This window comes from Heterodontus francisci, chromosome 29 (assembly GCF_036365525.1).
Source record: "Heterodontus francisci isolate sHetFra1 chromosome 29, sHetFra1.hap1, whole genome shotgun sequence".
Classification (NCBI taxonomy): Eukaryota; Metazoa; Chordata; class Chondrichthyes; order Heterodontiformes; family Heterodontidae; genus Heterodontus; species Heterodontus francisci.
In genome coordinates this window covers 43,714,905-43,740,973 of record NC_090399.1, presented here as the reverse complement: position 1 = coordinate 43,740,973, position 26,069 = coordinate 43,714,905, and the positions used below count along the sequence as shown (strand labels likewise).

The 26,069-nt window shown below is 45.6% G+C and overlaps 1 protein-coding gene across 1 annotated transcript in view; it reads left to right on the top strand.

Moving 5' to 3' along the window:
• Nucleotides 1-26,069, top strand: part of LOC137345808 (collagen alpha-2(XI) chain-like) — a 730,020-nt gene that overhangs the window by 153,490 nt on the left and 550,461 nt on the right. Inside the window, exon 3 of the mRNA XM_068009057.1 lies at nt 9,895-10,111. Within this exon, the coding sequence (XP_067865158.1) occupies nt 9,895-10,111 (217 nt within the window). The remainder of the gene's footprint in view (nt 1-9,894; nt 10,112-26,069) is intronic.

The window sequence follows — 26,069 nt, the reverse complement described above, 5'->3', positions numbered from 1 at the left end:
ACTGACTGTCCTTCCCCTTGTCTCTGGTCACTGACTGTCCATCCACTTGTCTTGGTCACTGACTGTCCTTCCCCTTGTCTCTGGTCACTGACTGTCCATCCACTTGTCTCTGGTCACTGAGTGTCCTTCCCCTTGTCTCTGGTCACTGAATGTCCCTCCCCTTGTCTCTGGTCACTGACTGTCCTTCCCCTTGTCTCTGGTCACTGACTGTCCATCCACTTGTCTTGGTCACTGACTGTCCTTCCCCTTGTCTCTGGTCACTGACTGTCCCTCCCCTTGTCTCTGGTCAGTGACTGTCCATCCACTTGGATTGGTCACTGACTGTCCATCCCTTGTCTCTGGTCACTGACTGTCCATCCCCTTGTCTCTGGTCAGTGACTGTCCATCCACTTGGATTGGTCACTGAGTGTCCATCCCCTTGTCTCTGGTCACTGACTGTCCCTCCCCTTGTCTCTGGTCACTGACTGTCCTTCCCCTTGTCTCTGGTCACTGACTGTCCCTCCCCTTGTCTCTGGTCAGTGACTGTCCATCCACTTGGATTGGTCACTCACTGTCCATCCCCTTGTCTCTGGTCACTGACTGATCCTCCCCTTGTCTCTGGTCACTGAGTGTCCTTCCCCTTGTCTCTGATCACTGAGTGTCCTTCCCCTTGTCTCCGATCACTGACTGTCCATCCCCTTGTCTCTGGTCACTGACTGTCCATCCCCTTGTCTCTGGTCACTGACTGTCCATCCACTTGTCTCTGGTCACTGAGTGTCCATCCACTTGTCTTGGTCACTGACTGTCCATCTCCTTGTCTCTGATCACTGACTGTCCATCTCCTTGTCTCTGATCACTGAGTGTCCATCCTCTTGTCTCTGGTCACTGACTGTCCCTCCCTTGTCTCTCGTCACACGCTGTCCGTCCACTTGTCTCTGGTCACTGAGTGTCCTTCCCCTTGTCTCTGGTAACTGGCTGTCCATCCCCTTGTCTCTGGTCACTGACTTTCCCTCCCCTTGTCTCTGGTCACTGACTGTCCATCCCCTTGTCTCTGGTCACTGACTGTCCCTCCCCTTGTCTCTGGTCACATGCTGTTCATCCCCTTGTCTCTGGTCACTGACTGTCCATCCCCTTGTCTCTGGTCACTGACTGTCCATCCACTTGTCTCTGGTCACTGAGTGTCCATCTCCTTGTCTCTGGTCACTGATTGTTCCTCCCCTGGTCTCTGGTCACTGGCTGTCCCTCCCCTTGTCTCTGGTCACTGACTGTCCATCCCCTTGTCTGTGGTCACTGACTGTCCTTCCCCTTGTCTCTGGTCACTGGCTGTCCTCCCCTTGTCTCTGGTCACTGACTGTCCCTCCCCTTGTCTCTGGTCACTGACTGTCCATCCACTTGGCTTGGTCACTGACTGTCCCTCCCCTTGTCTCTGGTCACTGACTGTCCATCCACTTGTCTCTGGTCACTGACTGTCCATCTCCTTGTCTCTGGTCACTGAATGTCCCTCCCTTTGTCTCTCGTCACTGACTGTCCTTCCCCTTGTCTCTGGTCACTGACTGTCCATCCACTTGTCTTGGTCACTGACTGTCCTTCCCCTTGTCTCTGGTCACTGACTGTCCATCCACTTGTCTCTGGTCACTGACTGTCCTTCCCCATGTCTCTGGTCACTGACTGTCCATCTCCTTGTCTCTGGTCACTGAGTGTCCTTCCCCTTGTCTCTGGTCACTGAATGTCCCTCCCCTTGTCTCTGGTCACTGACTGTCCTTCCCCTTGTCTCTGGTCACTGACTGTCCATCCACTTGTCTTGGTCACTGACTGTCCTTCCCCTTGTCTCTGGTCACTGACTGTCCCTCCCCTTGTCTCTGGTCAGTGACTGTCCATCCACTTGGATTGGTCACTGACTGTCCATCCCTTGTCTCTGGTCACTGACTGTCCCTCCCCTTGTCTCTGATCACTGACTGTCCTTCCCCTTGTCTCTGATCACTGACTGTCCCTCCCCTTGTCTCTGGTCAGTGACTGTCCATCCACTTGGATTGGTCACTGACTGTCCATCCCCTTGTCTCTGGTCACTGACTGTCCCTCCCCTTGGCTCTGGTCACTGACTGTCCTTCCCCTTGTCTCTGGTCACTGACTGTCCCTCCCCTTGTCTCTGGTCACTGACTGTCCATCCCCTTGTCTCTGGTCAGTGACTGTCCATCCACTTGAATTGGTCACTGACTGTCCATCCCCTTGTCTCTGGTCATTGACTGTCCCTCCCCTTGTCTCTGGTCACTGACTGTCCTTCCCCTTGTCTCTGGTCACTGACTGTCCCTCCCCTTGTCTCTGGTCACTGACTGTCCCTCCCCTTGTCTCTGGTCACTGACTGTCCTTCCCCTTGTCTCTGGTCACTGACTGTCCCTCCCCATGTCTCTGGTCACTGACTGTCCTTCCCCTTGTCTCTGGTCAGTGACTGTCCATCCCCATGTCTCTGGTCAGTGACTGTCCATCCACTTGGATTGGTCACTGACTGTCCCTCCCCTTGTCTCTGGTCACTGACTGTCCATCCCCTTGTCTCTGGTCAGTGACTGTCCATCCACTTGGATTGGTCACTGACTGTCTATCCCCTTGTCTCTGGTCACTGACTGTCCCTCCCCTTGTCTCTGCTCACTGACTGTCCTTCCCCTTGTCTCTGGTCACTGACTGTCCATTCACTTGTCTCTGGTCACTGACTGTCCCTCCCATTGTCTCTGGTCACTGACTGTCCATCCACTTGTCTCTGGTCACTGACTGTCCCTCCCATTGTCTCTGGTCACTGACTGTCCATCCCCCTGTCTCTGGTCACTGAGTGTCCTTCCCCTTGTCTCTGGTCACTGAGTGTCCATCTCCTTGTCTCTGGTCACTGACTGTCCATCCCCTTGTCTCTGGTCACTGACTGTCCATGTCCTTGTCTCTGATCACTGAGCGTCCATCCACTTGTCTTGGTCACTGACTGTCCATCCCCTTGTCTCTGGTCACTGAGTGTCCATCCACTTGTCTTGGTCACTGACTGTCCATCTCCTTGTCTCTGATCACTGAGTGTCCATCTCCTTGTCTCTGGTCACTGATTGTTCCTCCCCTGGTCTCTGGTCACTGGCTGTCCCTCCCCTTGTCTCTGGTCACTGACTGTCCATCCCCTTGTCTGTGGTCACTGACTGTCCTTCCCCTTGTCTCTGGTCACTGGCTGTCCTCCCCTTGTCTCTGGTCACTGACTGTCCCTCCCCTTGTCTCTGGTCACTGACTGTCCATCCACTTGGCTTGGTCACTGACTGTCCCTCCCCTTGTCTCTGGTCACTGACTGTCCATCCACTTGTCTCTGGTCACTGACTGTCCATCTCCTTGTCTCTGGTCACTGAATGTCCCTCCCCTTGTCTCTCGTCACTGACTGTCCTTCCCCTTGTCTCTGGTCACTGACTGTCCATCCACTTGTCTTGGTCACTGACTGTCCTTCCCCTTGTCTCTGGTCACTGACTGTCCATCCACTTGTCTCTGGTCACTGACTGTCCTTCCCCATGTCTCTGGTCACTGACTGTCCATCTCCTTGTCTCTGGTCACTGAGTGTCCTTCCCCTTGTCTCTGGTCACTGAATGTCCCTCCCCTTGTCTCTGGTCACTGACTGTCCTTCCCCTTGTCTCTGGTCACTGACTGTCCATCCACTTGTCTTGGTCACTGACTGTCCTTCCCCTTGTCTCTGGTCACTGACTGTCCCTCCCCTTGTCTCTGGTCAGTGACTGTCCATCCACTTGGATTGGTCACTGACTGTCCATCCCTTGTCTCTGGTCACTGACTGTCCCTCCCCTTGTCTCTGATCACTGACTGTCCTTCCCCTTGTCTCTGATCACTGACTGTCCCTCCCCTTGTCTCTGGTCAGTGACTGTCCATCCACTTGGATTGGTCACTGACTGTCCATCCCCTTGTCTCTGGTCACTGACTGTCCCTCCCCTTGGCTCTGGTCACTGACTGTCCTTCCCCTTGTCTCTGGTCACTGACTGTCCCTCCCCTTGTCTCTGGTCACTGACTGTCCATCCCCTTGTCTCTGGTCAGTGACTGTCCATCCACTTGAATTGGTCACTGACTGTCCATCCCCTTGTCTCTGGTCATTGACTGTCCCTCCCCTTGTCTCTGGTCACTGACTGTCCTTCCCCTTGTCTCTGGTCACTGACTGTCCCTCCCCTTGTCTCTGGTCACTGACTGTCCTTCCCCTTGTCTCTGGTCACTGACTGTCCCTCCCCATGTCTCTGGTCACTGACTGTCCTTCCCCTTGTCTCTGGTCAGTGACTGTCCATCCACTTGGATTGGTCACTGACTGTCCATCCCCATGTCTCTGGTCAGTGACTGTCCATCCACTTGGATTGGTCACTGACTGTCCCTCCCCTTGTCTCTGGTCACTGACTGTCCCTCCCCTTGTCTCTGGTCACTGACTGTCCATCCCCTTGTCTCTGGTCAGTGACTGTCCATCCACTTGGATTGGTCACTGACTGTCTATCCCCTTGTCTCTGGTCACTGACTGTCCCTCCCCTTGTCTCTGCTCACTGACTGTCCTTCCCCTTGTCTCTGGTCACTGACTGTCCATTCACTTGTCTCTGGTCACTGACTGTCCCTCCCATTGTCTCTGGTCACTGACTGTCCATCCACTTGTCTCTGGTCACTGACTGTCCCTCCCATTGTCTCTGGTCACTGACTGTCCATCCCCCTGTCTCTGGTCACTGAGTGTCCTTCCCCTTGTCTCTGGTCACTGAGTGTCCATCTCCTTGTCTCTGGTCACTGACTGTCCATCCCCTTGTCTCTGGTCACTGACTGTCCATGTCCTTGTCTCTGATCACTGAGCGTCCATCCACTTGTCTTGGTCACTGACTGTCCATCCCCTTGTCTCTGGTCACTGAGTGTCCATCCACTTGTCTTGGTCACTGACTGTCCATCTCCTTGTCTCTGATCACTGAGTGTCCATCCACTTGTCTCTGGTCACTGAGTGTCCTTCCCCTTGTCTCTGATCAGTGAGTGTCCATCCACTTGTCTTGGTCACTGACTGTCCATCCCCTTGTCTCTGGTCACTGACTGTCCATCCCCTTGTCTCTGGTCACTGACTGTCCATCCACTTGTCTCTGGTCACTGAGTGTCCTTCCCCTTGTCTCTGATCACTGAGTGTCCTTCCCCTTGTCTCTGGTCACTGAGTGTCCATCCACTTGTCTCTGGTCACTGACTGTCCATCCCCTTGTCTCTGGTCACTGACTGTCCATCCACTTGTCTCTGGTCACTGAGTGTCCTTCCCCTTGTCTCTGATCACTGAGTGTCCATCCACTTGTCTTGGTCACTGACTGTCCATCCCCTTGTCTCTGGTCACTGACTGTCCATCCACTTGTCTTAGTCACTGACTGTCCTTCCCCTTGTCTCTAGTCACTGAATGTCCTTCCCCTTGTCTCTGATCACTGAGTGTCCTTCCCCTTGTCTCTGATCACTGACTGTCCATCCCCTTGTCTCTGGTCACTGAGTGTCCTTCCCCTTGTCTCTGATCACTGAGTGTCCTTCCCCTTGTCTCTGATCACTGACTGTCCATCCCCTTGTCTCTGGTCACTGACTGTCCATCCCCTTGTCTGTGGTCACTGAGTGTCCATCCACTTGCCTTGGTCACTGACTGTCCATCCACTTGTCTTGGTCACTGACTGTCCATCTCCTTGTCTCTGATCACTGAGTGTCCATCCCCTTGTCTTGGTCACTGACTGTCCATCCACTTGTCTTGGTCACTGACTGTCCTTCCCCTTGTCTCTGGTCACTGAATGTCCCTCCCCTTGTCTCTGGTCACTGACTGTCCTTCCCCTTGTCTCTGGTCACTGACTGTCCATCCACTTGTCTTGGTCACTGACTGTCCTTCCCCTTGTCTCTGGTCACTGACTGTCCCTCCCCTTGTCTCTGGTCAGTGACTGTCCATCCACTTGGATTGGTCACTGACTGTCCATCCCTTGTCTCTGGTCACTGACTGTCCCTCCCCTTGTCTCTGATCACTGACTGTCCTTCCCCTTGTCTCTGATCACTGACTGTCCCTCCCCTTGTCTCTGGTCAGTGACTGTCCATCCACTTGGATTGGTCACTGACTGTCCATCCCCTTGTCTCTGGTCACTGACTGTCCCTCCCCTTGGCTCTGGTCACTGACTGTCCTTCCCCTTGTCTCTGGTCACTGACTGTCCCTCCCCTTGTCTCTGGTCACTGACTGTCCCTCCCCTTGTCTCTGGTCACTGACTGTCCATCCCCTTGTCTCTGGTCAGTGACTGTCCATCCACTTGAATTGGTCACTGACTGTCCATCCCCTTGTCTCTGGTCATTGACTGTCCCTCCCCTTGTCTCTGGTCACTGACTGTCCTTCCCCTTGTCTCTGGTCACTGACTGTCCCTCCCCTTGTCTCTGGTCACTGACTGTCCTTCCCCTTGTCTCTGGTCACTGACTGTCCCTCCCCATGTCTCTGGTCACTGACTGTCCTTCCCCTTGTCTCTGGTCAGTGACTGTCCATCCACTTGGATTGGTCACTGACTGTCCATCCCCATGTCTCTGGTCAGTGACTGTCCATCCACTTGGATTGGTCACTGACTGTCCCTCCCCTTGTCTCTGGTCACTGACTGTCCCTCCCCTTGTCTCTGGTCACTGACTGTCCATCCCCTTGTCTCTGGTCAGTGACTGTCCATCCACTTGGATTGGTCACTGACTGTCTATCCCCTTGTCTCTGGTCACTGACTGTCCCTCCCCTTGTCTCTGCTCACTGACTGTCCTTCCCCTTGTCTCTGGTCACTGACTGTCCATTCACTTGTCTCTGGTCACTGACTGTCCCTCCCATTGTCTCTGGTCACTGACTGTCCATCCACTTGTCTCTGGTCACTGACTGTCCCTCCCATTGTCTCTGGTCACTGACTGTCCATCCCCCTGTCTCTGGTCACTGAGTGTCCTTCCCCTTGTCTCTGGTCACTGAGTGTCCATCTCCTTGTCTCTGGTCACTGACTGTCCATCCCCTTGTCTCTGGTCACTGACTGTCCATGTCCTTGTCTCTGATCACTGAGCGTCCATCCACTTGTCTTGGTCACTGACTGTCCATCCCCTTGTCTCTGGTCACTGAGTGTCCATCCACTTGTCTTGGTCACTGACTGTCCATCTCCTTGTCTCTGATCACTGAGTGTCCATCCACTTCGCTTGGTCACTGACTGTCCATCTCCTTGTCTCTGATCACTGAGTGTCCATCCACTTGTCTCTGGTCACTGAGTGTCCTTCCCCTTGTCTCTGATCAGTGAGTGTCCATCCACTTGTCTTGGTCACTGACTGTCCATCCCCTTGTCTCTGGTCACTGACTGTCCATCCCCTTGTCTCTGGTCACTGACTGTCCATCCACTTGTCTCTGGTCACTGAGTGTCCTTCCCCTTGTCTCTGATCACTGAGTGTCCTTCCCCTTGTCTCTGGTCACTGAGTGTCCATCCACTTGTCTCTGGTCACTGACTGTCCATCCCCTTGTCTCTGGTCACTGACTGTCCATCCACTTGTCTCTGGTCACTGAGTGTCCTTCCCCTTGTCTCTGATCACTGAGTGTCCATCCACTTGTCTTGGTCACTGACTGTCCATCCCCTTGTCTCTGGTCACTGGGTGACCATCCACTTGTCTCTGGTCACTGACTGTCCATCCGCTTGTCTCTGGTCACTGAGTGTCCTTCCCCTTGTCTCTGATGACTGAGTGCCCATCCACTTGTCTTGGTCACTGACTGTCCATCCCCTTGTCTCTGGTCACTGAGTGTCCATCCACTTGTCTTGGTCACTGACTGTCCATCCCCTTGTCTCTGGTCACTGACTGTCCATCCACTTGTCTTAGTCACTGACTGTCCTTCCCCTTGTCTCTAGTCACTGAATGTCCTTCCCCTTGTCTCTGATCACTGAGTGTCCTTCCCCTTGTCTCTGATCACTGACTGTCCATCCCCTTGTCTCTGGTCACTGAGTGTCCTTCCCCTTGTCTCTGATCACTGAGTGTCCTTCCCCTTGTCTCTGATCACTGACTGTCCATCCCCTTGTCTCTGGTCACTGACTGTCCATCCCCTTGTCTGTGGTCACTGAGTGTCCATCCACTTGCCTTGGTCACTGACTGTCCATCCACTTGTCTTGGTCACTGACTGTCCATCTCCTTGTCTCTGATCACTGAGTGTCCATCCCCTTGTCTTGGTCACTGACTGTCCATCCACTTGTCTTGGTCACTGACTGTCCATCTCCTTGTCTCTGATCACTGAGTGTCCATCCCCTTGTCTCTGGTCACTGAGTGTCCATCCCCTTGTCTCTGGTCACTGAGTGTCCATCCACTTGTCTTGGTCACTGACTGTCCATCCCCTTGTCTCTGGTCACTGAGTGTCCATCCACTTTTCTCTGGTCACTGACTGTCCATCCCCTTGTCTCTGGTCACTGACTGTCCATCCACTTGTCTCTGGTCACTGAGTGTCCTTCCCCTTGTCTCTGGTCACTGAGTGTCCATCCACTTGTCTTGGTCACTGACTGTCCATCCCCTTGTCTCTGGTCACTGAGTGTCCTTCCCCTTGTCTCTGATCACTGAGTGTCCTTCCCCTTGTCTCTGGTCACTGACTGTCCATCCCCTTGTCTCTGGTCACTGACTGTCCATCCCCTTGTCTCTGGTCACTGAGTGTCCATCCCCTTGTCTCTGGTCACTGAGTGTCCTTCCCCTTGTCTCTGATCACTGAGTGTCCTTCCCCTTGTCTCTGATCACTGACTGTCCATCCCCTTGTCTCTGGTCACTGACTGTCCATCCACTTGTCTCTGGTCACTGAGTGTCCATCCACTTGTCTTGGTCACTGACTGTCCATCTCCTTGTCTCTGATCACTGACTGTCCATCTCCTTGTCTCTGATCACTGAGTGTCCATCCACTTGTCTCTGGTCACTGACTGTCCATCTCCTTGTCTCTGATCACTGAGTGTCCATCCCCTTGTCTCTGGTCACTGACTGTCCCTCCCCTTGTCTCTCGTCACACGCTGTCCATCCACTTGTCTCTGGTCACTGAGTGTCCTTCCCCTTGTCTCTGGTCACTGGCTGTCCATCCCCTTGTCTCTGGTCACTGACTGTCCCTCCTCTTGTCTCTGGTCAAACGCTGTCCATCCCCTTGTCTCTGGTCACTGAGTGTCCTTCCCCTTGTCTCTGGTCACTGACTGTCCATCCCCTTGTCTCTGGTCACTGACTGTCCATCCCCTTGTCTCTGGTCACTGACTGTCCATCCACTTGTCTCTGGTCACTGACTGTCCATCCCCTTGTCTCTGGTCACACGCTGTTCATCCCCTTGTCTCTGGTCACTGACTGTCCATCCCCTTGTCTCTGGTCACTGACTGTCCATCCACTTGTCTCTGGTCACTGAGTGTCCATCCCCTTCTCTCTGGTCACTGATTGTTCCTCCCCTTGTCTCTGGTCACTGGCTGTCCCTCCCCTTGTCTCTGGTCACTGACTGTCCATCCCCTTGTCTGTGGTCACTGACTGTCCATCACCTTGTCTCTGATCACTGGCTGTCCCTCCCCTTGTCTCTGGTCACTGAATGTCCCTCCCCTTGTCTCTGGTCACTGACTGTCCATCCCCTTGACTCTGGTTACTGACTGTCCATCCACTTGTCTTGGTCACAGACTCTCCTTCCCCTTGTCTCTGGTCATTGACTCTTCTTCCCCTTGTCTCTGGTCATTGACTGTCCATCTACTTGTCTCTGGTCACAGACTCTCCTTCCCCTTGTCTCTGGTCACTGACTCTCCTGCCCCTTGTCTCTGGTCACAGACTCTCCTTCCCCTTGTCTCTGGTCACTGACTGTCCTTCCCCTTGTCTCTGGTCACTGACTGTCCCTCCCCTTGTCTCTGGTGACTAAAGTTTATTGATCCTGTTGTCCATTCTCTTCTCCAGCAGGCACACGGTTCCCTGAGGACTTCTCCATCATGGCATTGGTGAAACCAAAAGTTGGAAACCAGGCTTTCCTGCTTTCCATCTACAGCGAGCATGGCATGCAGCAGCTTGGCGTGGAACTGGGGAGGTCACCAGTCTTCCTGTATGAGGATCACAGCGGCAAACCTGCACCCGAGAAATACCCCATCTTCGGAGGCATCAATCTCTCCGATGGAAAGTTAGTACTTTACTGCCATCTGTGGTTTGTCTGTTTTGGTGGGCGTTTGTGTAGTTATGTATATGTGTTTGTCTGTGTCTGTGTGTGTCTGTCTGTTTATACTGTATATTTCCCTTGCTATGCAAGTTTCAATTCACTAGCCACTGTCTAAGGCTGAACTAAACATTCACAATTTTGGTATCCTATTAAACCCTGAGCTGAGCTTCCAAGCTCATATTCACTCCATCACTAAGACCGCCTATTTCAATCTCTGTAACATCTCCCGACTCCACCCCTGCCTCAGCTCATCTGCTGCTGAAACCCTCATCTATTCCTTTGTTACCTCTAGACTTCACTATTCTAATGCATTCCTGGCTGGTCTCCCACATTCTACCCTCCTTGAGGTCATCCAAAACTCTGCTCTTTCTGTATCTGATTATTTGAGTACATGTGCGTCTGTCTGCCTATTTCTCTATGTGAGTGCCTGTCTGTTTCTGTGTCTGTGTATTTCAGTATGTTGGTGCCTGTCTGTTTCTGTGTCTGTATATCACTACATGTGCGTCTGTCTGTTTCTGTTGCTGTGTATTTCTCTGTGTGTGTCTGTCTGTTCCTGTGTCTGTCTATTTCTCTATGTGTGTGTCTGTCTGTTTCTGTGTCTGTCTATCACTCTATGTGTGTGTCTGTCTGTTTCTGTGTTTGTTTATCTCTCTACGTGTATTTCACTGCGTGTGACCTGTCTGTTTCTATGTCTGTGTATTTATCTGGATGAAGGTCTGTCTGTTTCTGTGTCTGTGTATTTCTCTATGTGCGTACCTGTCTGTTTCTGTGTATTTTTCTCCGTGTGTTTGTCTGTTTCTATGTCTTTGTATTTCTCTGTGTGTACTTGTCTGTTTCCGTGTATTTTTCTCCGTGTGTTTGTCTGTTTCTATGTCTGTGTATTTCTCTATGTGAGTGTCTGTCTGTTTCTGTGTCTGTGTATTTCTCTGTGTGCGTGTCAATTTGTTTCTGTGTCTGTGTATTTCTCTGTGTGTACCTGTCTGTTTCTGTGTATTTTTCTACGTGTGTTTGTCTGTTTCTGTGTCTGTGTATTTCTCTGTTTGCCTGTCTGTTTCTGTGTCTGTGTATTTCCCTTTGTGTACCTGCCTGTCTCCGTGTCTGTGTATTTCTCTATGTGAGTGTCTGTCTGTTTCTGTGTCTGTGTATTTCTCTGTGTGTACCTGTCTGTTTCTGTGTATTTTTCTACGTGTGTTTGCCTGTTTCTGTGTCTGTTTATTTCTCTGTTTGCCTGTCTGTTTTGTGTCTGTGTATTTCTGTGTGAGTGTCTGTCTGTTTCTGTGTCGGTGTCTTTGTCTAAGTGAGTGTGGGATTAATGTAGGATTAGTATAAATGGGTGGTTGTTGGTCGGCACAGACTCAGTGGTCTGAAGGGCCTGTTTCACTGCTGTATCTCTAAATAAAATAAAAAAATAAAGAAAGAGTGTCAGTCTGTTTCTGTGTCTGTGTATTTCTTTATGTGTGTGTCTGTCGGTTTCTGTGTCTGTATTTCTCTATGTGAATGTCTCTCTGTTTCTGTGTCTGTGTATTTCCCTTTGTGTACCTGTCTGTCTCTGTGTCTGTGTATTTCTCTGTGTGAGAGTCTGTCTGTTTCTGTGTCTGTGTATTTCTCTGTGTGTACCTGTCTGTCTTTGTGTATTTTTCTACGTGTGTTTGTCTGTTTCTATGTCTCTGTATTTCCCTTTGTGTACCTGCCTGTCTCTGTGTCTGTGTATTTCTCTATGTGAATGTCTGTCTGTTTCTGTGTCTGTGTATTTCTCTGTTTGCCTGTCTGTTTTGTGTCTATGTATTTCCCTATGTGAGTGTGGGATTAATGTAGGATTAGTATAAATGGGTGGTTGTTGGTCGGCACAGACTCAGTGGGCTGAAGGGCCTGTTTCAGTGCTGTATCTCTAAATAAAATAAAAAGTTAAATAGAGTGTCAGTCTGTTTCTGTGTCTGTGTATTTCTCTCTGTGAGCGTCAGTCTGTTTCTGTGTCTATGTATTTCTCTGTTTGCCTGTCTGCGTTTGTGTCTGTGTATTTCTTTATGTGTGTGTCTGTCTGTCTCCGTGCCTGTGTATTTCTCTATGTGAGTCTGTCTGTCTCCGTGTCTGTGTATTTCTCTATGTGAGTGTCTGTCTGTCTCCGTGTCTGTGTATTTCTCTATGTCAGTTTCTGTCTGTTTCTTTTTCTCTGTATTTCTCTTTGTGCATGTCAAGTTGTTTCTGCGTCTGTGTATTTCCTGTGTGAGTGTCAGTCTGTTTCTGTGTCTGTGTATTTCTCTGTGTGTACCTGTCTGTTTCTGTGTATTTTTCTACGTGTGTTTGTGTGTTTCTGTGTCTGTGTATTTCTCTGTCGGTGTCTGTCTGTTTCTGTGTTTGTGTATTTCTCTGTGTGTCTGTCTGTTTCTGTGTCTTTGTATTTCTCTGTGCGTGTCAGTCAGTTTCTGAGTCTGTGTATTTCTCTATGTGATTGTCCGTTTCCGTGTATGTGTATTTCTCGGTGAGTGTCAGTTTGTTTCTGTTTCTGTGCATGTGTATTTCTCTGTTTGCCTTTCTATTTTTGTGTTTGGGTATTTCTCTGTGTGTGTCTGTCTTTTTCTGTGTCTGTGTATTTCGCTCTATGAGTCTCTGTCTGTGTCTGTGTATTTCTCTCCATGTCTGTCTGTTTCTTTGTCTGTGTATTTCTCTGTGTGTACCTGTCTGTTTCTCCCTATTTTTCTACATGTGTTAGTCTGTTTCTATTTCTCTGTATTTCTCTATGTGAGTGTCTGTCTGTTTCTGTGCCTGTGTATTTCTCTGTGTGAGTGTCTGTATGTTTCTGTGTCTGTGGCTTTGTCTGTGTGTGTGTCTGTCTCTGTGTCTGTGTATTTCTCTGTGTGTGTGTCTGTCTGTTTCTATGTTTGTGTATTTCTCTGTGTGAGTGTCAGTCTGTTTCTGTGTCTGTGTATTTCTCTATGTGCGTACCTGTCTGTTTCTGTGTATTTTTCTCCGTGTGTTTGTCTGTTTCTATGTCTTTGTATTTCTCTGTGTGTACTTGTCTGTTTCCGTGTATTTTTCTCCGTGTGTTTGTCTGTTTCTATGTCTGTGTATTTCTCTGTGTGAGTGTCTGTCTGTTTCTATGTCTGTGCATTTCTCAGTGTGTCAGTCTATTTCTATGTTTGTGTATTTCTCTATGTGAGTGTCTGTCTGTTTCTGTGTCTGTGTCTTTCTCTATGTGAGAGTCTGTATGATTCTCTGTCTGTGTCTTTCTCTATGTGAGTGTCTGTATGATTCTCTGTCTGTGTATTTCTCTATGTGCGTGTCAATTTGTTTCTGTGTCAGTGTATTTCTCTGTGTGAGTGTCTGTCTGTTTCTGTGTCTGTGCATTTCTCTGTGTGTGTCAGTCTGTTTCTATGTCTGTGTATTTCTCTATGTGAGTGTCTGTCTGTTTCTGTGTCTGTGCATTTCTCTGTGTGTGTCAGTCTGTTTCTATGTTTGTGCATTTCTCTATGTGAGTGTCTGTCTGTTTCTGTCTCTGTGTCTCTCTCTATGTGAGTGTCTGTATGATTCTCTGTCTGTGTATTTCTCTATGTGAGTGTCTGTATGATTCTCTGTCTGTGTCTTTCTCTATGTGAGTGTCTGTATGATTCTCTGTCTGTTTATTTCTCTATGTGAGTGTCTGTCTGATTGTCTGTGTCTTTCTCTATGTGAGTGTCTGTATGATTTTCTGTCTGTGTCTTTCTCTATGTGAGTGTATGTCTGATTCTCTGTCTGTGTATTTCTCTATGTGCGTGTCAGTTTGTTTCTGTGTCTGTGTATTTCTCTGTGTGAGTGTCTGTCTGTTTCTGTGTCTGTGCATTTCTCTATGTGAGTGTCTGTCTGTTTCTGTGTCTGTGCATTTCTGTGTGGGTGTCTGTCTCTGTGCTTGTGAATTTCTCTGAGAGTGTCTGTCTGTTTCTGTGTCTGTTCATTTCTCTTTTTGCCTGTCTGTTTCTGAGTATGTTTATCCCTCTATGTGTAGTTCCCTACGTGTGACCTGTCTGTTTCTATGTCTGTGTATTTCTCTGTGTGAGTGTCAGTCTGTTTCTGTGTCTGTGTATTTCTCTGTGTGTACCTGTCTCTGTGTATTTCTCTATGTGTGTGTTTGTTTCCATGTCTGTGTATTTCTTTATGTGCGTTTCTGACTGATTCTCTGTCTGTGTATTTCTGGATGTGTGTGTCTCTTTCTGTGTATTTCTCTATGTGACTGTCAGGCCTTTTCTGTGTCTGTGTATTTCTCTATGTGAGTGTCTGTTTCTTTGTCTGTGTATTTCGCTATGTGAGTGTCTGTCTGATTCTTTGCCTGTGTATTTCTGTGTCTGTACCTGTCTGTTTCTGTGTATTTTTCTATGTGTGCTTGTCTGTTTCTGTGTCTTTCTATTTCTCTATGTGAATGTCTATCTTTTTCTGTATCTGTGTATTTTTCCGAGTGAGTGTCTGTCTGCTTCTGTCTCTGTGTATTTCTCTATGTGTGTGTCTGTCTGTTTCTGTCTCTGTATATTTCTCTGTTTGCCTGTCTGTTTCTGTGTCTGTGTATTTCTCTGTGAGTGTCAGTCTGTTACTGTGTCTGTGTATTTCTCTGTGTGTACCTGTCTCTTTCTGTGTATTTTTCTGTGTGTGCTTGTCTGTTTCTGTGTCTGTGTATTTCTCTATGTGAGCATCAGTCTGTTTCTGTGTCTGTATTTCTCTCTGTGAGTGTCAGTCTGTTTCTGTGTTTGTGTATTTCTCGATGTGAGTGTTTGTCTGTTTCTGTGTTTGTGTATTTCTCTATGTGTGTCTGACTTTTTCTGTGTCTGTGTATTTCTCTATGTGAGTGCCTGTCTGTTTCTGTGTCTTTGTATTTATCTGTGAGTGTCAGTCTGTTCTGTGTCTGTGTATTTCTCTATGTGTGTGTCTGTCTATTTGTGTCTGTGTATTTCTCGATATGTGTGTCTGTCTGTTGCTGTATCTTTGTATTTCTCTATGTGCCTTTCTGTTTCTGTGTATTTCTCTGTTTGCCTGTCTGTTTCCATGTCTTTGTATTTCTCTATGTGAGTGTCAGTCTGTTTCTGTTTCTGTGTATTTTTCAATGTGTGTGTTTCTTTCCATGTCTGTGTATTTCTTTATGTGCGTGTCTGGCTGATTCTCTGTCTGTGTATTTCTGGATGTGTGTGTCTCTTTCTGTGTATTTCTCTATGTGACTGTCAGGCCTTTTCTGTGTCTGTGTATTTCTCTATGTGAGTGTCTGATTCTTTGCCTGTGTATTTCTGTGTCTGTACCTGTCTGTTTCTGTGTATTTTTCTATGTGTGCTTGTCTGTTTCTGTGTCTTTCTATTTCTCTATGTGAATGTCTATCTTTTTCTGTATCTGTGTATTTTTCCGAGTGAGTGTCTGTCTGCTTCTGTCTCTGTGTATTTCTCTATGTGTGTGTCTGTCTGTTTCTGTCTCTGTATATTTCTCTGTTTGCCTGTCTGTTTCTGTGTCTGTGTATTTCTCTGTGAGTGTCAGTCTGTTACTGTGTCTGTGTATTTCTCTGTGTGTACCTGTCTCTTTCTGTGTATTTTTCTGTGTGTGCTTGTCTGTTTCTGTGTCTGTGTATTTCTCTATGTGAGCGTCAGTCTGTTTCTGTGTCTGTATTTCTCTCTGTGAGTGTCTGTCTGTTTCTGTGTTTGTGTATTTCTCGATGTGAGTGTTTGTCTGTTTCTGTGTTTGTGTATTTCTCTATGTGTGTCTGACTTTTTCTGTGTCTGTGTATTTCTCTATGTGAGTGCCTGTCTGTTTCTGTGTCTTTGTATTTATCTGTGAGTGTCAGTCTGTTCTGTGTCTGTGTATTTCTCTATGTCTGTGTCAGTCTGTTTGTGTCTGTGTATTTCTCGATATGTGTGTCTGTCTGTTGCTGTATCTTTGTATTTCTCTATGTGCCTTTCTGTTTCTGTGTATTTCTCTGTTTGCCTGTCTGTTTCCATGTCTTTGTATTTCTCTATGTGAGTGTCAGTCTGTTTCTGTTTCTGTGTATTTTTCAATGTGTGTGTTTCTTTCCATGTCTGTGTATTTCTTTATGTGCGTGTCTGGCTGATTCTCTGTCTGTGTATTTCTGGATGGGTGTGTCTCTTTCTGTGTATTTCTCTATGTGAATGTCAGGCCTTTTCTGTGTCTGTGTATTTCTCTGTGTGTGTCTGTCTGTTTCTGTGTCTGTGTATTTCTCTATGTGAGTGTCTGTCTGATTCTTTGCCTGTGTATTTCTCTGTGTGTACCTGTCTGTTTCTGTGTATTTTTCTACGTGTGTTTGTCCGTTTCTGTGTCTGTGCATTTCTCTATGTGAGTGTCTGTCTGTTTCTGTGTCTGTGTGTTTCTCTATGTGTGCTTGTCTGTTTCTGTGTCTGTGTATTTCTCCGTGTGAGTGTCTGTCAGCTTCTGTGCCTGTGTATTTCTCTATGTGCGTGTCTGTCTGTTTCTGTCTCTGTATATTTCTCTTTTTGCCTGTCTGTTTCTGTGTCTGTGTATTTCTCTATTTGAGCGTCAGTCTGTTTATGTGTCTGTGTATTTCTCGATGTGAGTGTCTGTCTGCTTCTGTGTCTGTGTATTTCTCTATGTGCGTTTCTGTCTGTTTCTGTCTCAGTATATTTCTCTGTTTGCCTGTCTGTTTCTGTGTCTGTGTATTTCTCTGTGAATGTCAGTCTGTTACTGTGTCTGTGTATTTCTCTGTGTGTACCTGTCTCTTTCTGTGTATTTTTCTGTGTGTGCTTGTTTGTTTCTGTGTCTGTGTATTTCTCTATGTGTGTCTGACTTTTTCTGTGTCTGTGTATTTCTCTATGTGAGTGCCTGTCTGTTTCTGTGTCTTTGTATTTAGCTGTGAGAGTCAGTCTGTTCTGTGTCTGTGTATTTCTCTATGTGTGTGTCTGTCTGTTTGTGTCTGTGTATTTCTCTATATGTGTGCCTGTCTGTTTCTGTTTCTGTGTATTTCTCTGTTTGCCTGTCTGTTTTCATGTCTTTGTATTTCTCTATGTGTGCCTGTCTGTCTGTTTCTGTTTCTGTGTATTTTTCAATGTGTGTGTTTCTTTCCATGTCTGTGTATTTCTTTATGTGCGTGTCTGGCTGATTTTCTGTCTGTGTATTTCTGGATGGGTGTGTCTCTTTCTGTGTATTTCTCTGTGTGAATGTCAGGCCTTTTCTGTGTCTGTGTATTTCTCGATGTGTGTGTCTGTCTGTTTCTGTGGCTGTGTATTTCTCGATGTGAGTGTCTGTTTCTGTGTCTGTGTATTTCGCCATGTGAGTGTCTGTCTGATTCTTTGCCTGTGTGTTTCTCTGTGTGTACCTGTCTGTTTCTGTGTATTTTTCTACGTGTGTTTGTCCGTTTCTGTGTCTGTGCATTTCGCTATGTGAGTGTCTGTCTGTTTCTGTATCTGTGTGTTTCTCTATGTGTGCTTGTCTGTTTCTGTGTCTTTGTATTTCTCTATGTGAGTGTCTGTCTTTTTCTGTGTCTGTGTATTTCTCCGTGTGAGTGTCAGTCTGCTTCTGTGCCTGTGTACTTCTCTATGTGCGTGTCTGTCTGTTTCTGTCTCTGTATATTTCTTTGTTTGCCTGTCTGTTTCTGTGTCTGTGTATTTCTCTGTGAGTGTCAGTCTGTTACTGTGTCTGTGTATTTCTCTGTGTGTACCTGTCTCTTACGGTGTCTGTGTTTTTTCTGTTTGCCTGTCTGTTTCTGTGTCTGTGTATTTCTCTGTGTGTACCTGTGTCTTTCTGTGTATTTCTCTATGTGTGCTTGTCTGTTTCTGTGTCTGTGTATTTCTCTATTTGAGCGTCAGTCTGTTTCTGTGTCTGTGTATTTCTCTATGTGAGTGTTTGTCTGTTTCTGTGTCTGTGTATTTGTCTATGTGTGTCTGACTTTTTCTGTGTCTGTGTATTTCTCTATGTGAGTGCCTGTCTGTTTCTGTGTCTTTGTATTTAGCTGTGTGTGTCTGTCTGTTGCTGTGTCTTTGTATTTCTCTATGTGCCTGTCTGTCTGTTTCTGTGTCTGTGTTTTTCTCTATGTGTGTGTCTGTCTGTTTCTGTTTCTGTGTATTTCTCTGTTTGCCTGTCTGTTTCCATGTCTTTATATTTCTCTATGTGAGTGTCAGTCTGTTTCTGTGGCCGTATATTTCTCTATGTGTGCCTGTCTGTTTCCATATCTGTGTATTTCCTTATGTGCGTGTCTGGCTGATTCTCTGTCTGTGTATTTCTGGTTGTGTGTGTCTGTTTCTGTGTCTTTCTCTTTGTGTATCAGGCTGTTTCTGTGTCTGTGTATTTCTATGTGAGTGACTGTCCTTCTCTGTGTCTGTGTATTTCTCTATGTGAGTGCCTGTCTGTTTCTGTGTCTTTGTATTTAGCTGTGAGTGTCAGTCTGTTCTGTGTCTGTGTATTTCTCGATGTGTGTGTCTGTCTGTTTGTGTCTGTGTATTTCTCTATATGTGTGTCTGTCTGTTGCTGTGTCTTTGTATTTGTCTATGTGCCTGTCTGTCTGTTTCTGTTTCTGTGTATTTTTCTATGTGTGTGTTTGTTTCTGTGTCTGTGTATTTCTTTGGGCGTACCTGTCTGTCTCTGTGTATTTTTCTACGCGTGTTTGTCTGTTTCTATGTCTGTGTGAGTGTCTGTCTGTGTATTTCTGGATGTGTGTGTCTGTTTCTGTGTCTTTCTCTTTGTGTATCAGGCTGTTTCTGTGTCTGTGTATTTCTGTGTGAGTGACTGTCCTTCTCTGTGTCTGTGTATTTCTCTATGTGTGTGTCTGTCTGCTTCTGTGTCTGTGTATTTTTCTATATGAGTGTCTGTCTGCTTCTGTGTCTGTGCATTTTTCTATGTGAATGTCTGTCTGTTTCTGTATCTGTGTGTTTCTCTATGTTAGTGTCTGTCTGTTTCTGTGTCTGTGTATTTCTCTATGTGTGTGTTAATTTCATTCCGTGTCTGTGTATTTCTGGTTGTGTGAGTGTCAGTCTGTTTCTGTGCCTGTGTATTTCTCTGTGTACCTGTCTGTTTTGGTGTATTTTACTGCATGTATATGTCTGTTTCTATGTCTGTGTATTTCTCTATGTGAGTGTCTGTCTGTTTCTGTGTCTGTGTATTTCTGGATGTGTGTGTCTGTTTCTATGTCTTTCTCTGTGTGTGTCAGGCTGTTTCTGTGTCTGTGTATTTCTCTGTGAGTGACTGTCCTTCTCTATGTTTGTGTATTTATCTGTGGGTGTCTGTCTGTTTCCGTGTATGTGTTTTTCTCGGTGAGTGTCAGGCTGTTTCTCTGTCTGTGTATTTCTCTGTGAGTGACTGTCCTTCTCTGTGTCTGTGTATTTCTCTATGTGAGTGTCTGTCTGCTTCTGTGTCTGTGCATTTTTCTATGTGAATATCTGTCTGTTTCTGTGTCTGTGTGTTTCTCTATGTGTGCTTGTCTGTTTCTGTGTCTGTGTATTTGTCTATGTGTGCCTGTCTGTTTCCATATCTGTATATTTCCTTATGTGCGTGTCTGGCTGATTCTCTGTCTGTGTATTTCTGGTTGTGTGTGTCTGTTTCTGTGTATTTCTCTATGTGAATGCCAGGCGTTTGCTGTGTCTGTGTATTTCTCTATGTGTGTGTGTCTGACTGTTTCTGTGTCTGTGTATTTCTGGATGTGTGTGTCTGTTTCTGTGTCTTTCTCTGTGTGTGTGTCAGGCTGTTTCTGTGTCTATGTATTTCTCTGTGAGTGACTGTCCTTCTCTGTGTTTGTGTATTTATTTGTGGGTGTCTGTCTGTTACCCTGTATGTGTTTTTCTTGGTGAGTGTCAGTCTGTTTCTGTGCCTGTATATTTCTCTGTTTGCCTGTCAGAGTTTCTGTGTCTGTGTATTTCTCTATGTGTGTGTCTGTTTCTGTGTCTTTGTATTTTTCTATGTGAGTGACTGTCTGTTTCTGTGTCTGTGTATTTCTCTGTTTGCCTGTCTGTTTCTGTGTCTGTGTATTTCTCTGTTTGCCTGTCTGTTTCTGTGTCTGTGTATTTCTCTGTGTGTACCTGTCTGTTACTGTGTCTGTGTATTTCTCTGTGTGTACCTGTCTCTTTATGTGTCTGTGTTTTTTCTGTTTGCCTGTCTGTTTCTGTGTCTGTGTATTTCTCTGTGTGTACCTGTCTCTTTCTGTGTATTTTTCTATGTGTGCTTGTCTGTTCCGTTGTCTGTGTATTTCTCTATGTGAGCGTCAGTCTGTTTCTGTGTCTGTGTATTTCTCTATGTGAATGTTTGTCTGTTTCTGTGTCTGTGTATTTCTCTATGTGAGTGCCTGTCTGTTTCTGTGTCTTTGTATTTAGCTGTGAGTGTCAGTCTGTTCTGTGTCTGTGGATTTCTTGATGTGTGTGTCTGTCTGTGTCTGTGTATTTCTCTATATGTGTGTCTGTCTGTTGCTGTGTCTTTGTATTTGTCTATGTGCCTGTCTGTCTGTTTCTGTTTCTGTGTATTTTTCTATGTGTGTGTTTGTTTCTGTGTCTGTGTATTTCTTTGGGCATACCTGTCTGTCTCTGTGTATTTTTCTACGCGTGTTTGTCTGTTTCTATGTCTGTGTGAGTGTCTGTCTGTGTATTTCTGGATGTGTGTGTCTGTTTCTGTGTCTTTCTCTTTGTGTATCAGGCTGTTTCTGTGTCTGTGTATTTCTGTGTGAGTGACTGTCCTTCTCTGTGTCTGTGTATTTCTCTATGTGTGTGTCTGTCTGCTTCTGTGTCTGTGCATTTTTCTATGTGAATGTCTGTCTGTTTCTGTGTCTGTGTGTTTCTCTGTGTGAGTGTCAGTCTGTTTCTGTGCCTGTGTATTTCTCTGTGTACCTGTCTGTTTTGGTGTATTTTTCTACATGTATATGTCTGTTTCTATGTCTGTGTATTTCTTTAGGTGAGTGTTTGTCTGTTTCTGTGTCTGTGTATTTCTCTGTGTGTACCTGTCTGTTTCTGTGTCTTTTTCTACGTGTGTTTGTCCATTTCTGTGTTTGTGTATTTCTGTGTGTGTGTCAGTCTGTTTCTATGTCTGTGTATTTCTCTGTTTGTCGGTCTGTTTCTGTGTCTGTGTATTTCTCTGTGTGAGTTTCTGTCTGTTTCTGTGTCTGTGTAAATCTCTATGTATGTGTCATTCTGTTTCTGTGTATTTCTCTGTTTGCCTGTCTGTTTCCATGTCGTTGTATTTCTCTATGTGAGTCTCAGTCTGTTTCCATGTCTGTGTATTTCTTTATGTGCGTATCTGGCTGTTTCTTGTTCTGTGTATTTCTCTATGTGTGTGTCTCTTTCTGTGTATTTCTCTCTGTGAATGTCAGGCCTTTTCAGTGTCTGTGTATTTCTCTATGTGCGTGTCTGTCTGTTTCTGTGTCTGTGTATTTCTGGATGTGTGTGTCTGTTTCTATGTCTTTCTCTGTGTGTGTCAGGCTGTTTCTGTGTCTGTGTATTTCTCTATGAGTGACTGTCCTTCTCTGTGTTTGTGTATTTATCTGTGGGTGTCTGTCTGTTTCCGTGTATGTGTTTTTCTCGGTGAGTGTCAGGCTGTTTCTGTGTCTGTGTATTTCTCTGTGAGTGACTGTCCTTCTCTGTGTCTGTGTATTTCTCTATGTGAGTGTCTGTCTGCTTCTGTGTCTGTGCATTTTTCTATGTGAATGTCTGTCTGTTTCTGTGTCTGTGTGTTTCTCTATGTGAGTGTCTGTCTGTTTCTGTGTCTCTGTATTTCTCTACACGACTGTCTGTCTATTTCTTTGTCTCTGTAGGTGCATATCTGTCTGTTTCTGTGTATGTGTACCTCTCTAGGTGTATGTTTGTTTCTGTGTCTGTGTATCTTTTGGAGTGTGTATGTCTATTTCTGTGTATATTTTTCTCGGTGAGCTTCTGTCAGTGTATATCTCTCTATGTGTGTCTGTGTGTTTCTGTGCCTGTGTATCTCTCCATGTGTCTACCTGTCTGTTTCTGTGTATATGTCCACATGTTGGTCTGCTTCTGTGTCTGTGTATCTATATGTGTGTCTCTGTTTCTGTGTCAGTGTATCTTTCCATGTGTCTACCTCTCTGTTTCTGTGAATCTCTCTACCTGTTGGTCTGCTTCTGTGTCTGTGTATCTCTCTACGTGTGTCTGTTTCTGTGTCAGTGTATTTTTGTAGGTGTGTGTCTGTCTGTGTCTGTGATTCTTTATATGTGTGCTTCTGTCTTTATGTATCTCTCTACGTATGCACCTGTCTGTTTCTGCCTATCTCTCGATGTCGGTGTCTGTCTGTTTATTTGTCCATGTATTTCTCTACCTGTGTGCCTGTTTGTTTCTGTGTCTGTGCATCTGTTTATGTGTGTGTCAGTCTGTTACTGTGAAAGTAGATTTCACTACTTGTCTGTTGCTGCTTCTGTTTCTCTATACCTGTGTGCCTGTCTGTTTCTGTGTCTATCTGTCTGTGTGTGTGTCTGTTTCTGTTTCTGTGTATGTTTCTATGTGTGTATCAGTCTGTTTCTGTGCGTGTGTATTTCTCCGCGTGTGTGTCTGTCTCTTTCTGTGTCTGTCTACCTCTCTACATGTGTCATCTATTCTGTTTTGCATCTGTGTGTCTCTCTACATGTGTGTCTTTCTGTTTCTGTGTCTGTGTATTTCTCTAGGTGTGTGTTTGCCTGTTTCTTTGTCTGTGTACTTCTCTACATGTGTGACTGTGTGTTTCTCTGTCTATGCATCTCTCTCTGTGTTTGTCTGTTTCTGTGTCTGTGTATTTCTCTATGCGTGTGTCTTCTGTTTCTGTGTATTTTTCTCGGTCTGTGTCTGTGCACCTCTTCACATGTGTGACTGTGCATCTCTCTATGTTTATGTTTGTGTGTCTGTTTCTATGTCTGAGCATTTCACTGCCTGTGTGCATCTGACTGTATCTGCGTATCTCGACATTTGTATCTGTATGTTTCTGTGTCTGTGTATTTCTTTATTAGTTTATCTTTCGACGTATGTCTTTCTTTTTCCGTGTCTGTGTATCTCCGTACATGTCTGTCTGCGATCCCTCTACATGTATGGATCTGTTTCTGTGTGTGTGTGTGTGTGTGTGTATTTCAGTATGTGTGTGCCTATTTCTGAGTCTGTGCATTTCACTAGGTGTGCGTCTGCCTGCGTATCTCTCTACATGTGTGGCTGTGTGTTTCTCTATCTGCATCTCTCTATGGTCTCTGTTTCTTCGTGTATTTCTCAATGTGTCTGGCTGTCTGTTGCTGTGTCTGTGAATCTCTGTATGAGTCTGTCTGCTTCTATGTCTCTGTATGTCTGTCAGTCTGTTTCTGCATCTGTGTATCTAGCTACATGTCTGTTTCTTTGTGTATGTCTCTACTTGTGTGTCTCTCTGTTTCTGTGTATTTCTCTATATGTGTGTGTTTCTTTGTTTCTGTCCCTGTGTATTTCTGTACGTGTGTGTTGGTCTGTTTCCGTGTCTGTGTATCTCTCTCTATATTTGTCTGTTTATGAGCCTGTATTTCTGTACATGTATGTTCTCTTTCTTTCTGTGTCTGTGTCTGCGTACTTCTTTGTGTCTCTGTCCACGCATGTGTCTGTCTGGTTCTGTATCTTTGTATTTCTCTACTTGTGTGCCTGTTTGTTTGAGTCTGTGTATCTTTCTCATGTGTCTCTGTCTGTTTCTGTGTCTGTGTATTTCTCTCTGTGTTTGTCTGTCTGTTTCTATGTCTGTGTATCTCATCAGTTGCATGCCTGTGCATTTCTCCGTCAAAGTATACTTTTGTATCTATCTTTGGCTCTATCTGTGTATTTCTCTACATCTGTGTCTGTCTGTTTCTGTGTCTGTCAATTTCTCTACTTGTGTGCCCATCTGGTTCTGTGTCTACGTATCCCTCAAAGTGTCTCTGTCTGTTTCTGTGTCTGTGTATTTCAGCACTTCTATGTCTCTGTTTCTGTGTCTGTGCATTTATCTACGTGTCTCTCTGTTTCTGTGTCGATTTATATCTCTACATATCTGTCTCTCTGAGTCTGTGTATCTCTGTACATGAGTGTCTGTTACTGTGCCTGTTACTATACTATTCCTCTATATATGTGTCTCTGTCTGTATCGGTGACTGTGTATTTCAGTAAGGGTGTGTCTGTCTCTTTCTGTGTCTGTATTTCTCTATGTATCTGTCTGTTTCTGTGTCTGTGTATCTCTCTGGGTATGTGTCTGTACGTTTCTATGACTGTGTTGGTCTGTTTCTGTTTGCGTATTACTCTGCATGTTTTCTGTCTGTTTCCATGCCTGTGTATTTCTCTGCATGTGTGTCTGTCTGTATCTGCATCTATGTATATGTATTTTTCTAGGCGTGTGTCTGTGTCACTCTCTCTACGTGTGCATCTGTTTGCGTCTCTGTATTTTCCTAGGTGTGTGTCTGTTTCTTTTTTGGTGTATTCGTCCAGGTGTATGTTTGCCTGTTTGTGTCTGTGTATTTTTCTAGGTGTGTGTCTGTCTGTTTTATGTGTATTTTTCTAGGTGTGTGTCTGTGTATCTCTCTCCTTGTGTGCCTGTCTGTTTCTATGTCTGTGCATCTCTCAACGCATGTATCTGTTGGTTTCTGTGTTTGCAAATCTGTGTGTGTGTGTCTGTCCATTTCTGTATCTGTGTATTGCTCAATGTTTGTGTCTGTTTCTGTGTCTATGTATTTCTCTACGCATGTGTATCTCTGTATATGTGTGTATCTGTCTGTGTCTGTATTTCTGTATGTTTGTGTCTGTCTGTTTCTGTTTTGGTGTATCTCACTATGTTTGTGTCTGTCTGATTCTTTGTCTGGCTATCTGTCTGTTTCTGTGTCTGTGCATATCTCTACATTTGTATCTGCGTCTTTCTGTTTCTGTGTTTGTGTATCTCTCTAGATAAGTCTATCTGTTTCTGTGTTTGTGTATCTCTGTGTGTTTCTGTGTTTGCGAATATGAGTCCATCTGTTTCTGTGTCTGTGAATTTTAGTATGTTTGTGCCTGTCTGTTTCTGTTTTGGTGTATCTCTCTATGTGTGTGTGTCTGTTACTGTATCTGTGTATTTGTGTGTGTCTGTATGTTCCTGTGTCTGCGTATTGCTCTACATATGTCTCCCTTTTTCTGTCTCTGTGTATCCCTCTACGTGTGTGTCTCTGTTCCTGTGTATCTCTCTATGTGGGTCTCTTTTTTTTCTGTGTATTTGTCTACCTGTGTGCCTGTCTGTTTCTGTGTCTGTGTATGTTTCTACCCATCCACCTGTCTGCTTCTGTGTTGTGTATGTCCCTATGTGTGTTCTCTTCCTTCTGTGTCTGTGTTTCTCTCAGTGTGTGTGTGTCTATTTCTTTGTCTGTGTATTCCTCTATGTGTGTGTCCGTCTGTTTGTGTGTCTGTATTTCTCTACGTGTGTCTTTCTGTGTCTATGTATCTCTATGTGTGTTCTCTCTCTATGTCTGTGTCTGTCTATTTCTGTGTCCATTATATCTCTATGCATTTTGTATCGGTGTAACTATCTATGTGTCTCTGTGTCCGTGTATTTCTCTGTGTGTCTGTCTGTTTCTATGTCTGCATATCTCTCTAAGTTTGTGTCTGTGTATCTCTCTGTGTCTGCATCTGTGTGTGTATGTCTACGTGTTTTTATCTGTTTCTGTGTCTGTAACTCTCTGTGCGTTCTCTCTCTTTCTGTGCTTGTGTTTCTCTCAACGTGTGTGTTATGGTCAAGTGAGGAGGGGTCGAAGGGCTTCCCTCTTTTCCCTCTCGTTGTTTGACCGCAACAGGTTTAACTCTTTCTTAAAGTGAATGTACTGGCCAATTCAGTAGATGATTGGTTCTTGTTATGATCATAGCAAGAACCAATCGAACAGGTTTTCTTGAGTTAACAAAAAAAAAGGTTAACTTTATTATACCTAATCCAAACTATTAAAATAATAAGCAGTGTGCCAACTTTCACTCGCACACACACACTCGAGGTTTACACACACATACAGAATGGGGAAGGGCAGATTGGGTGAGTTAGAGTCCATAAAAATA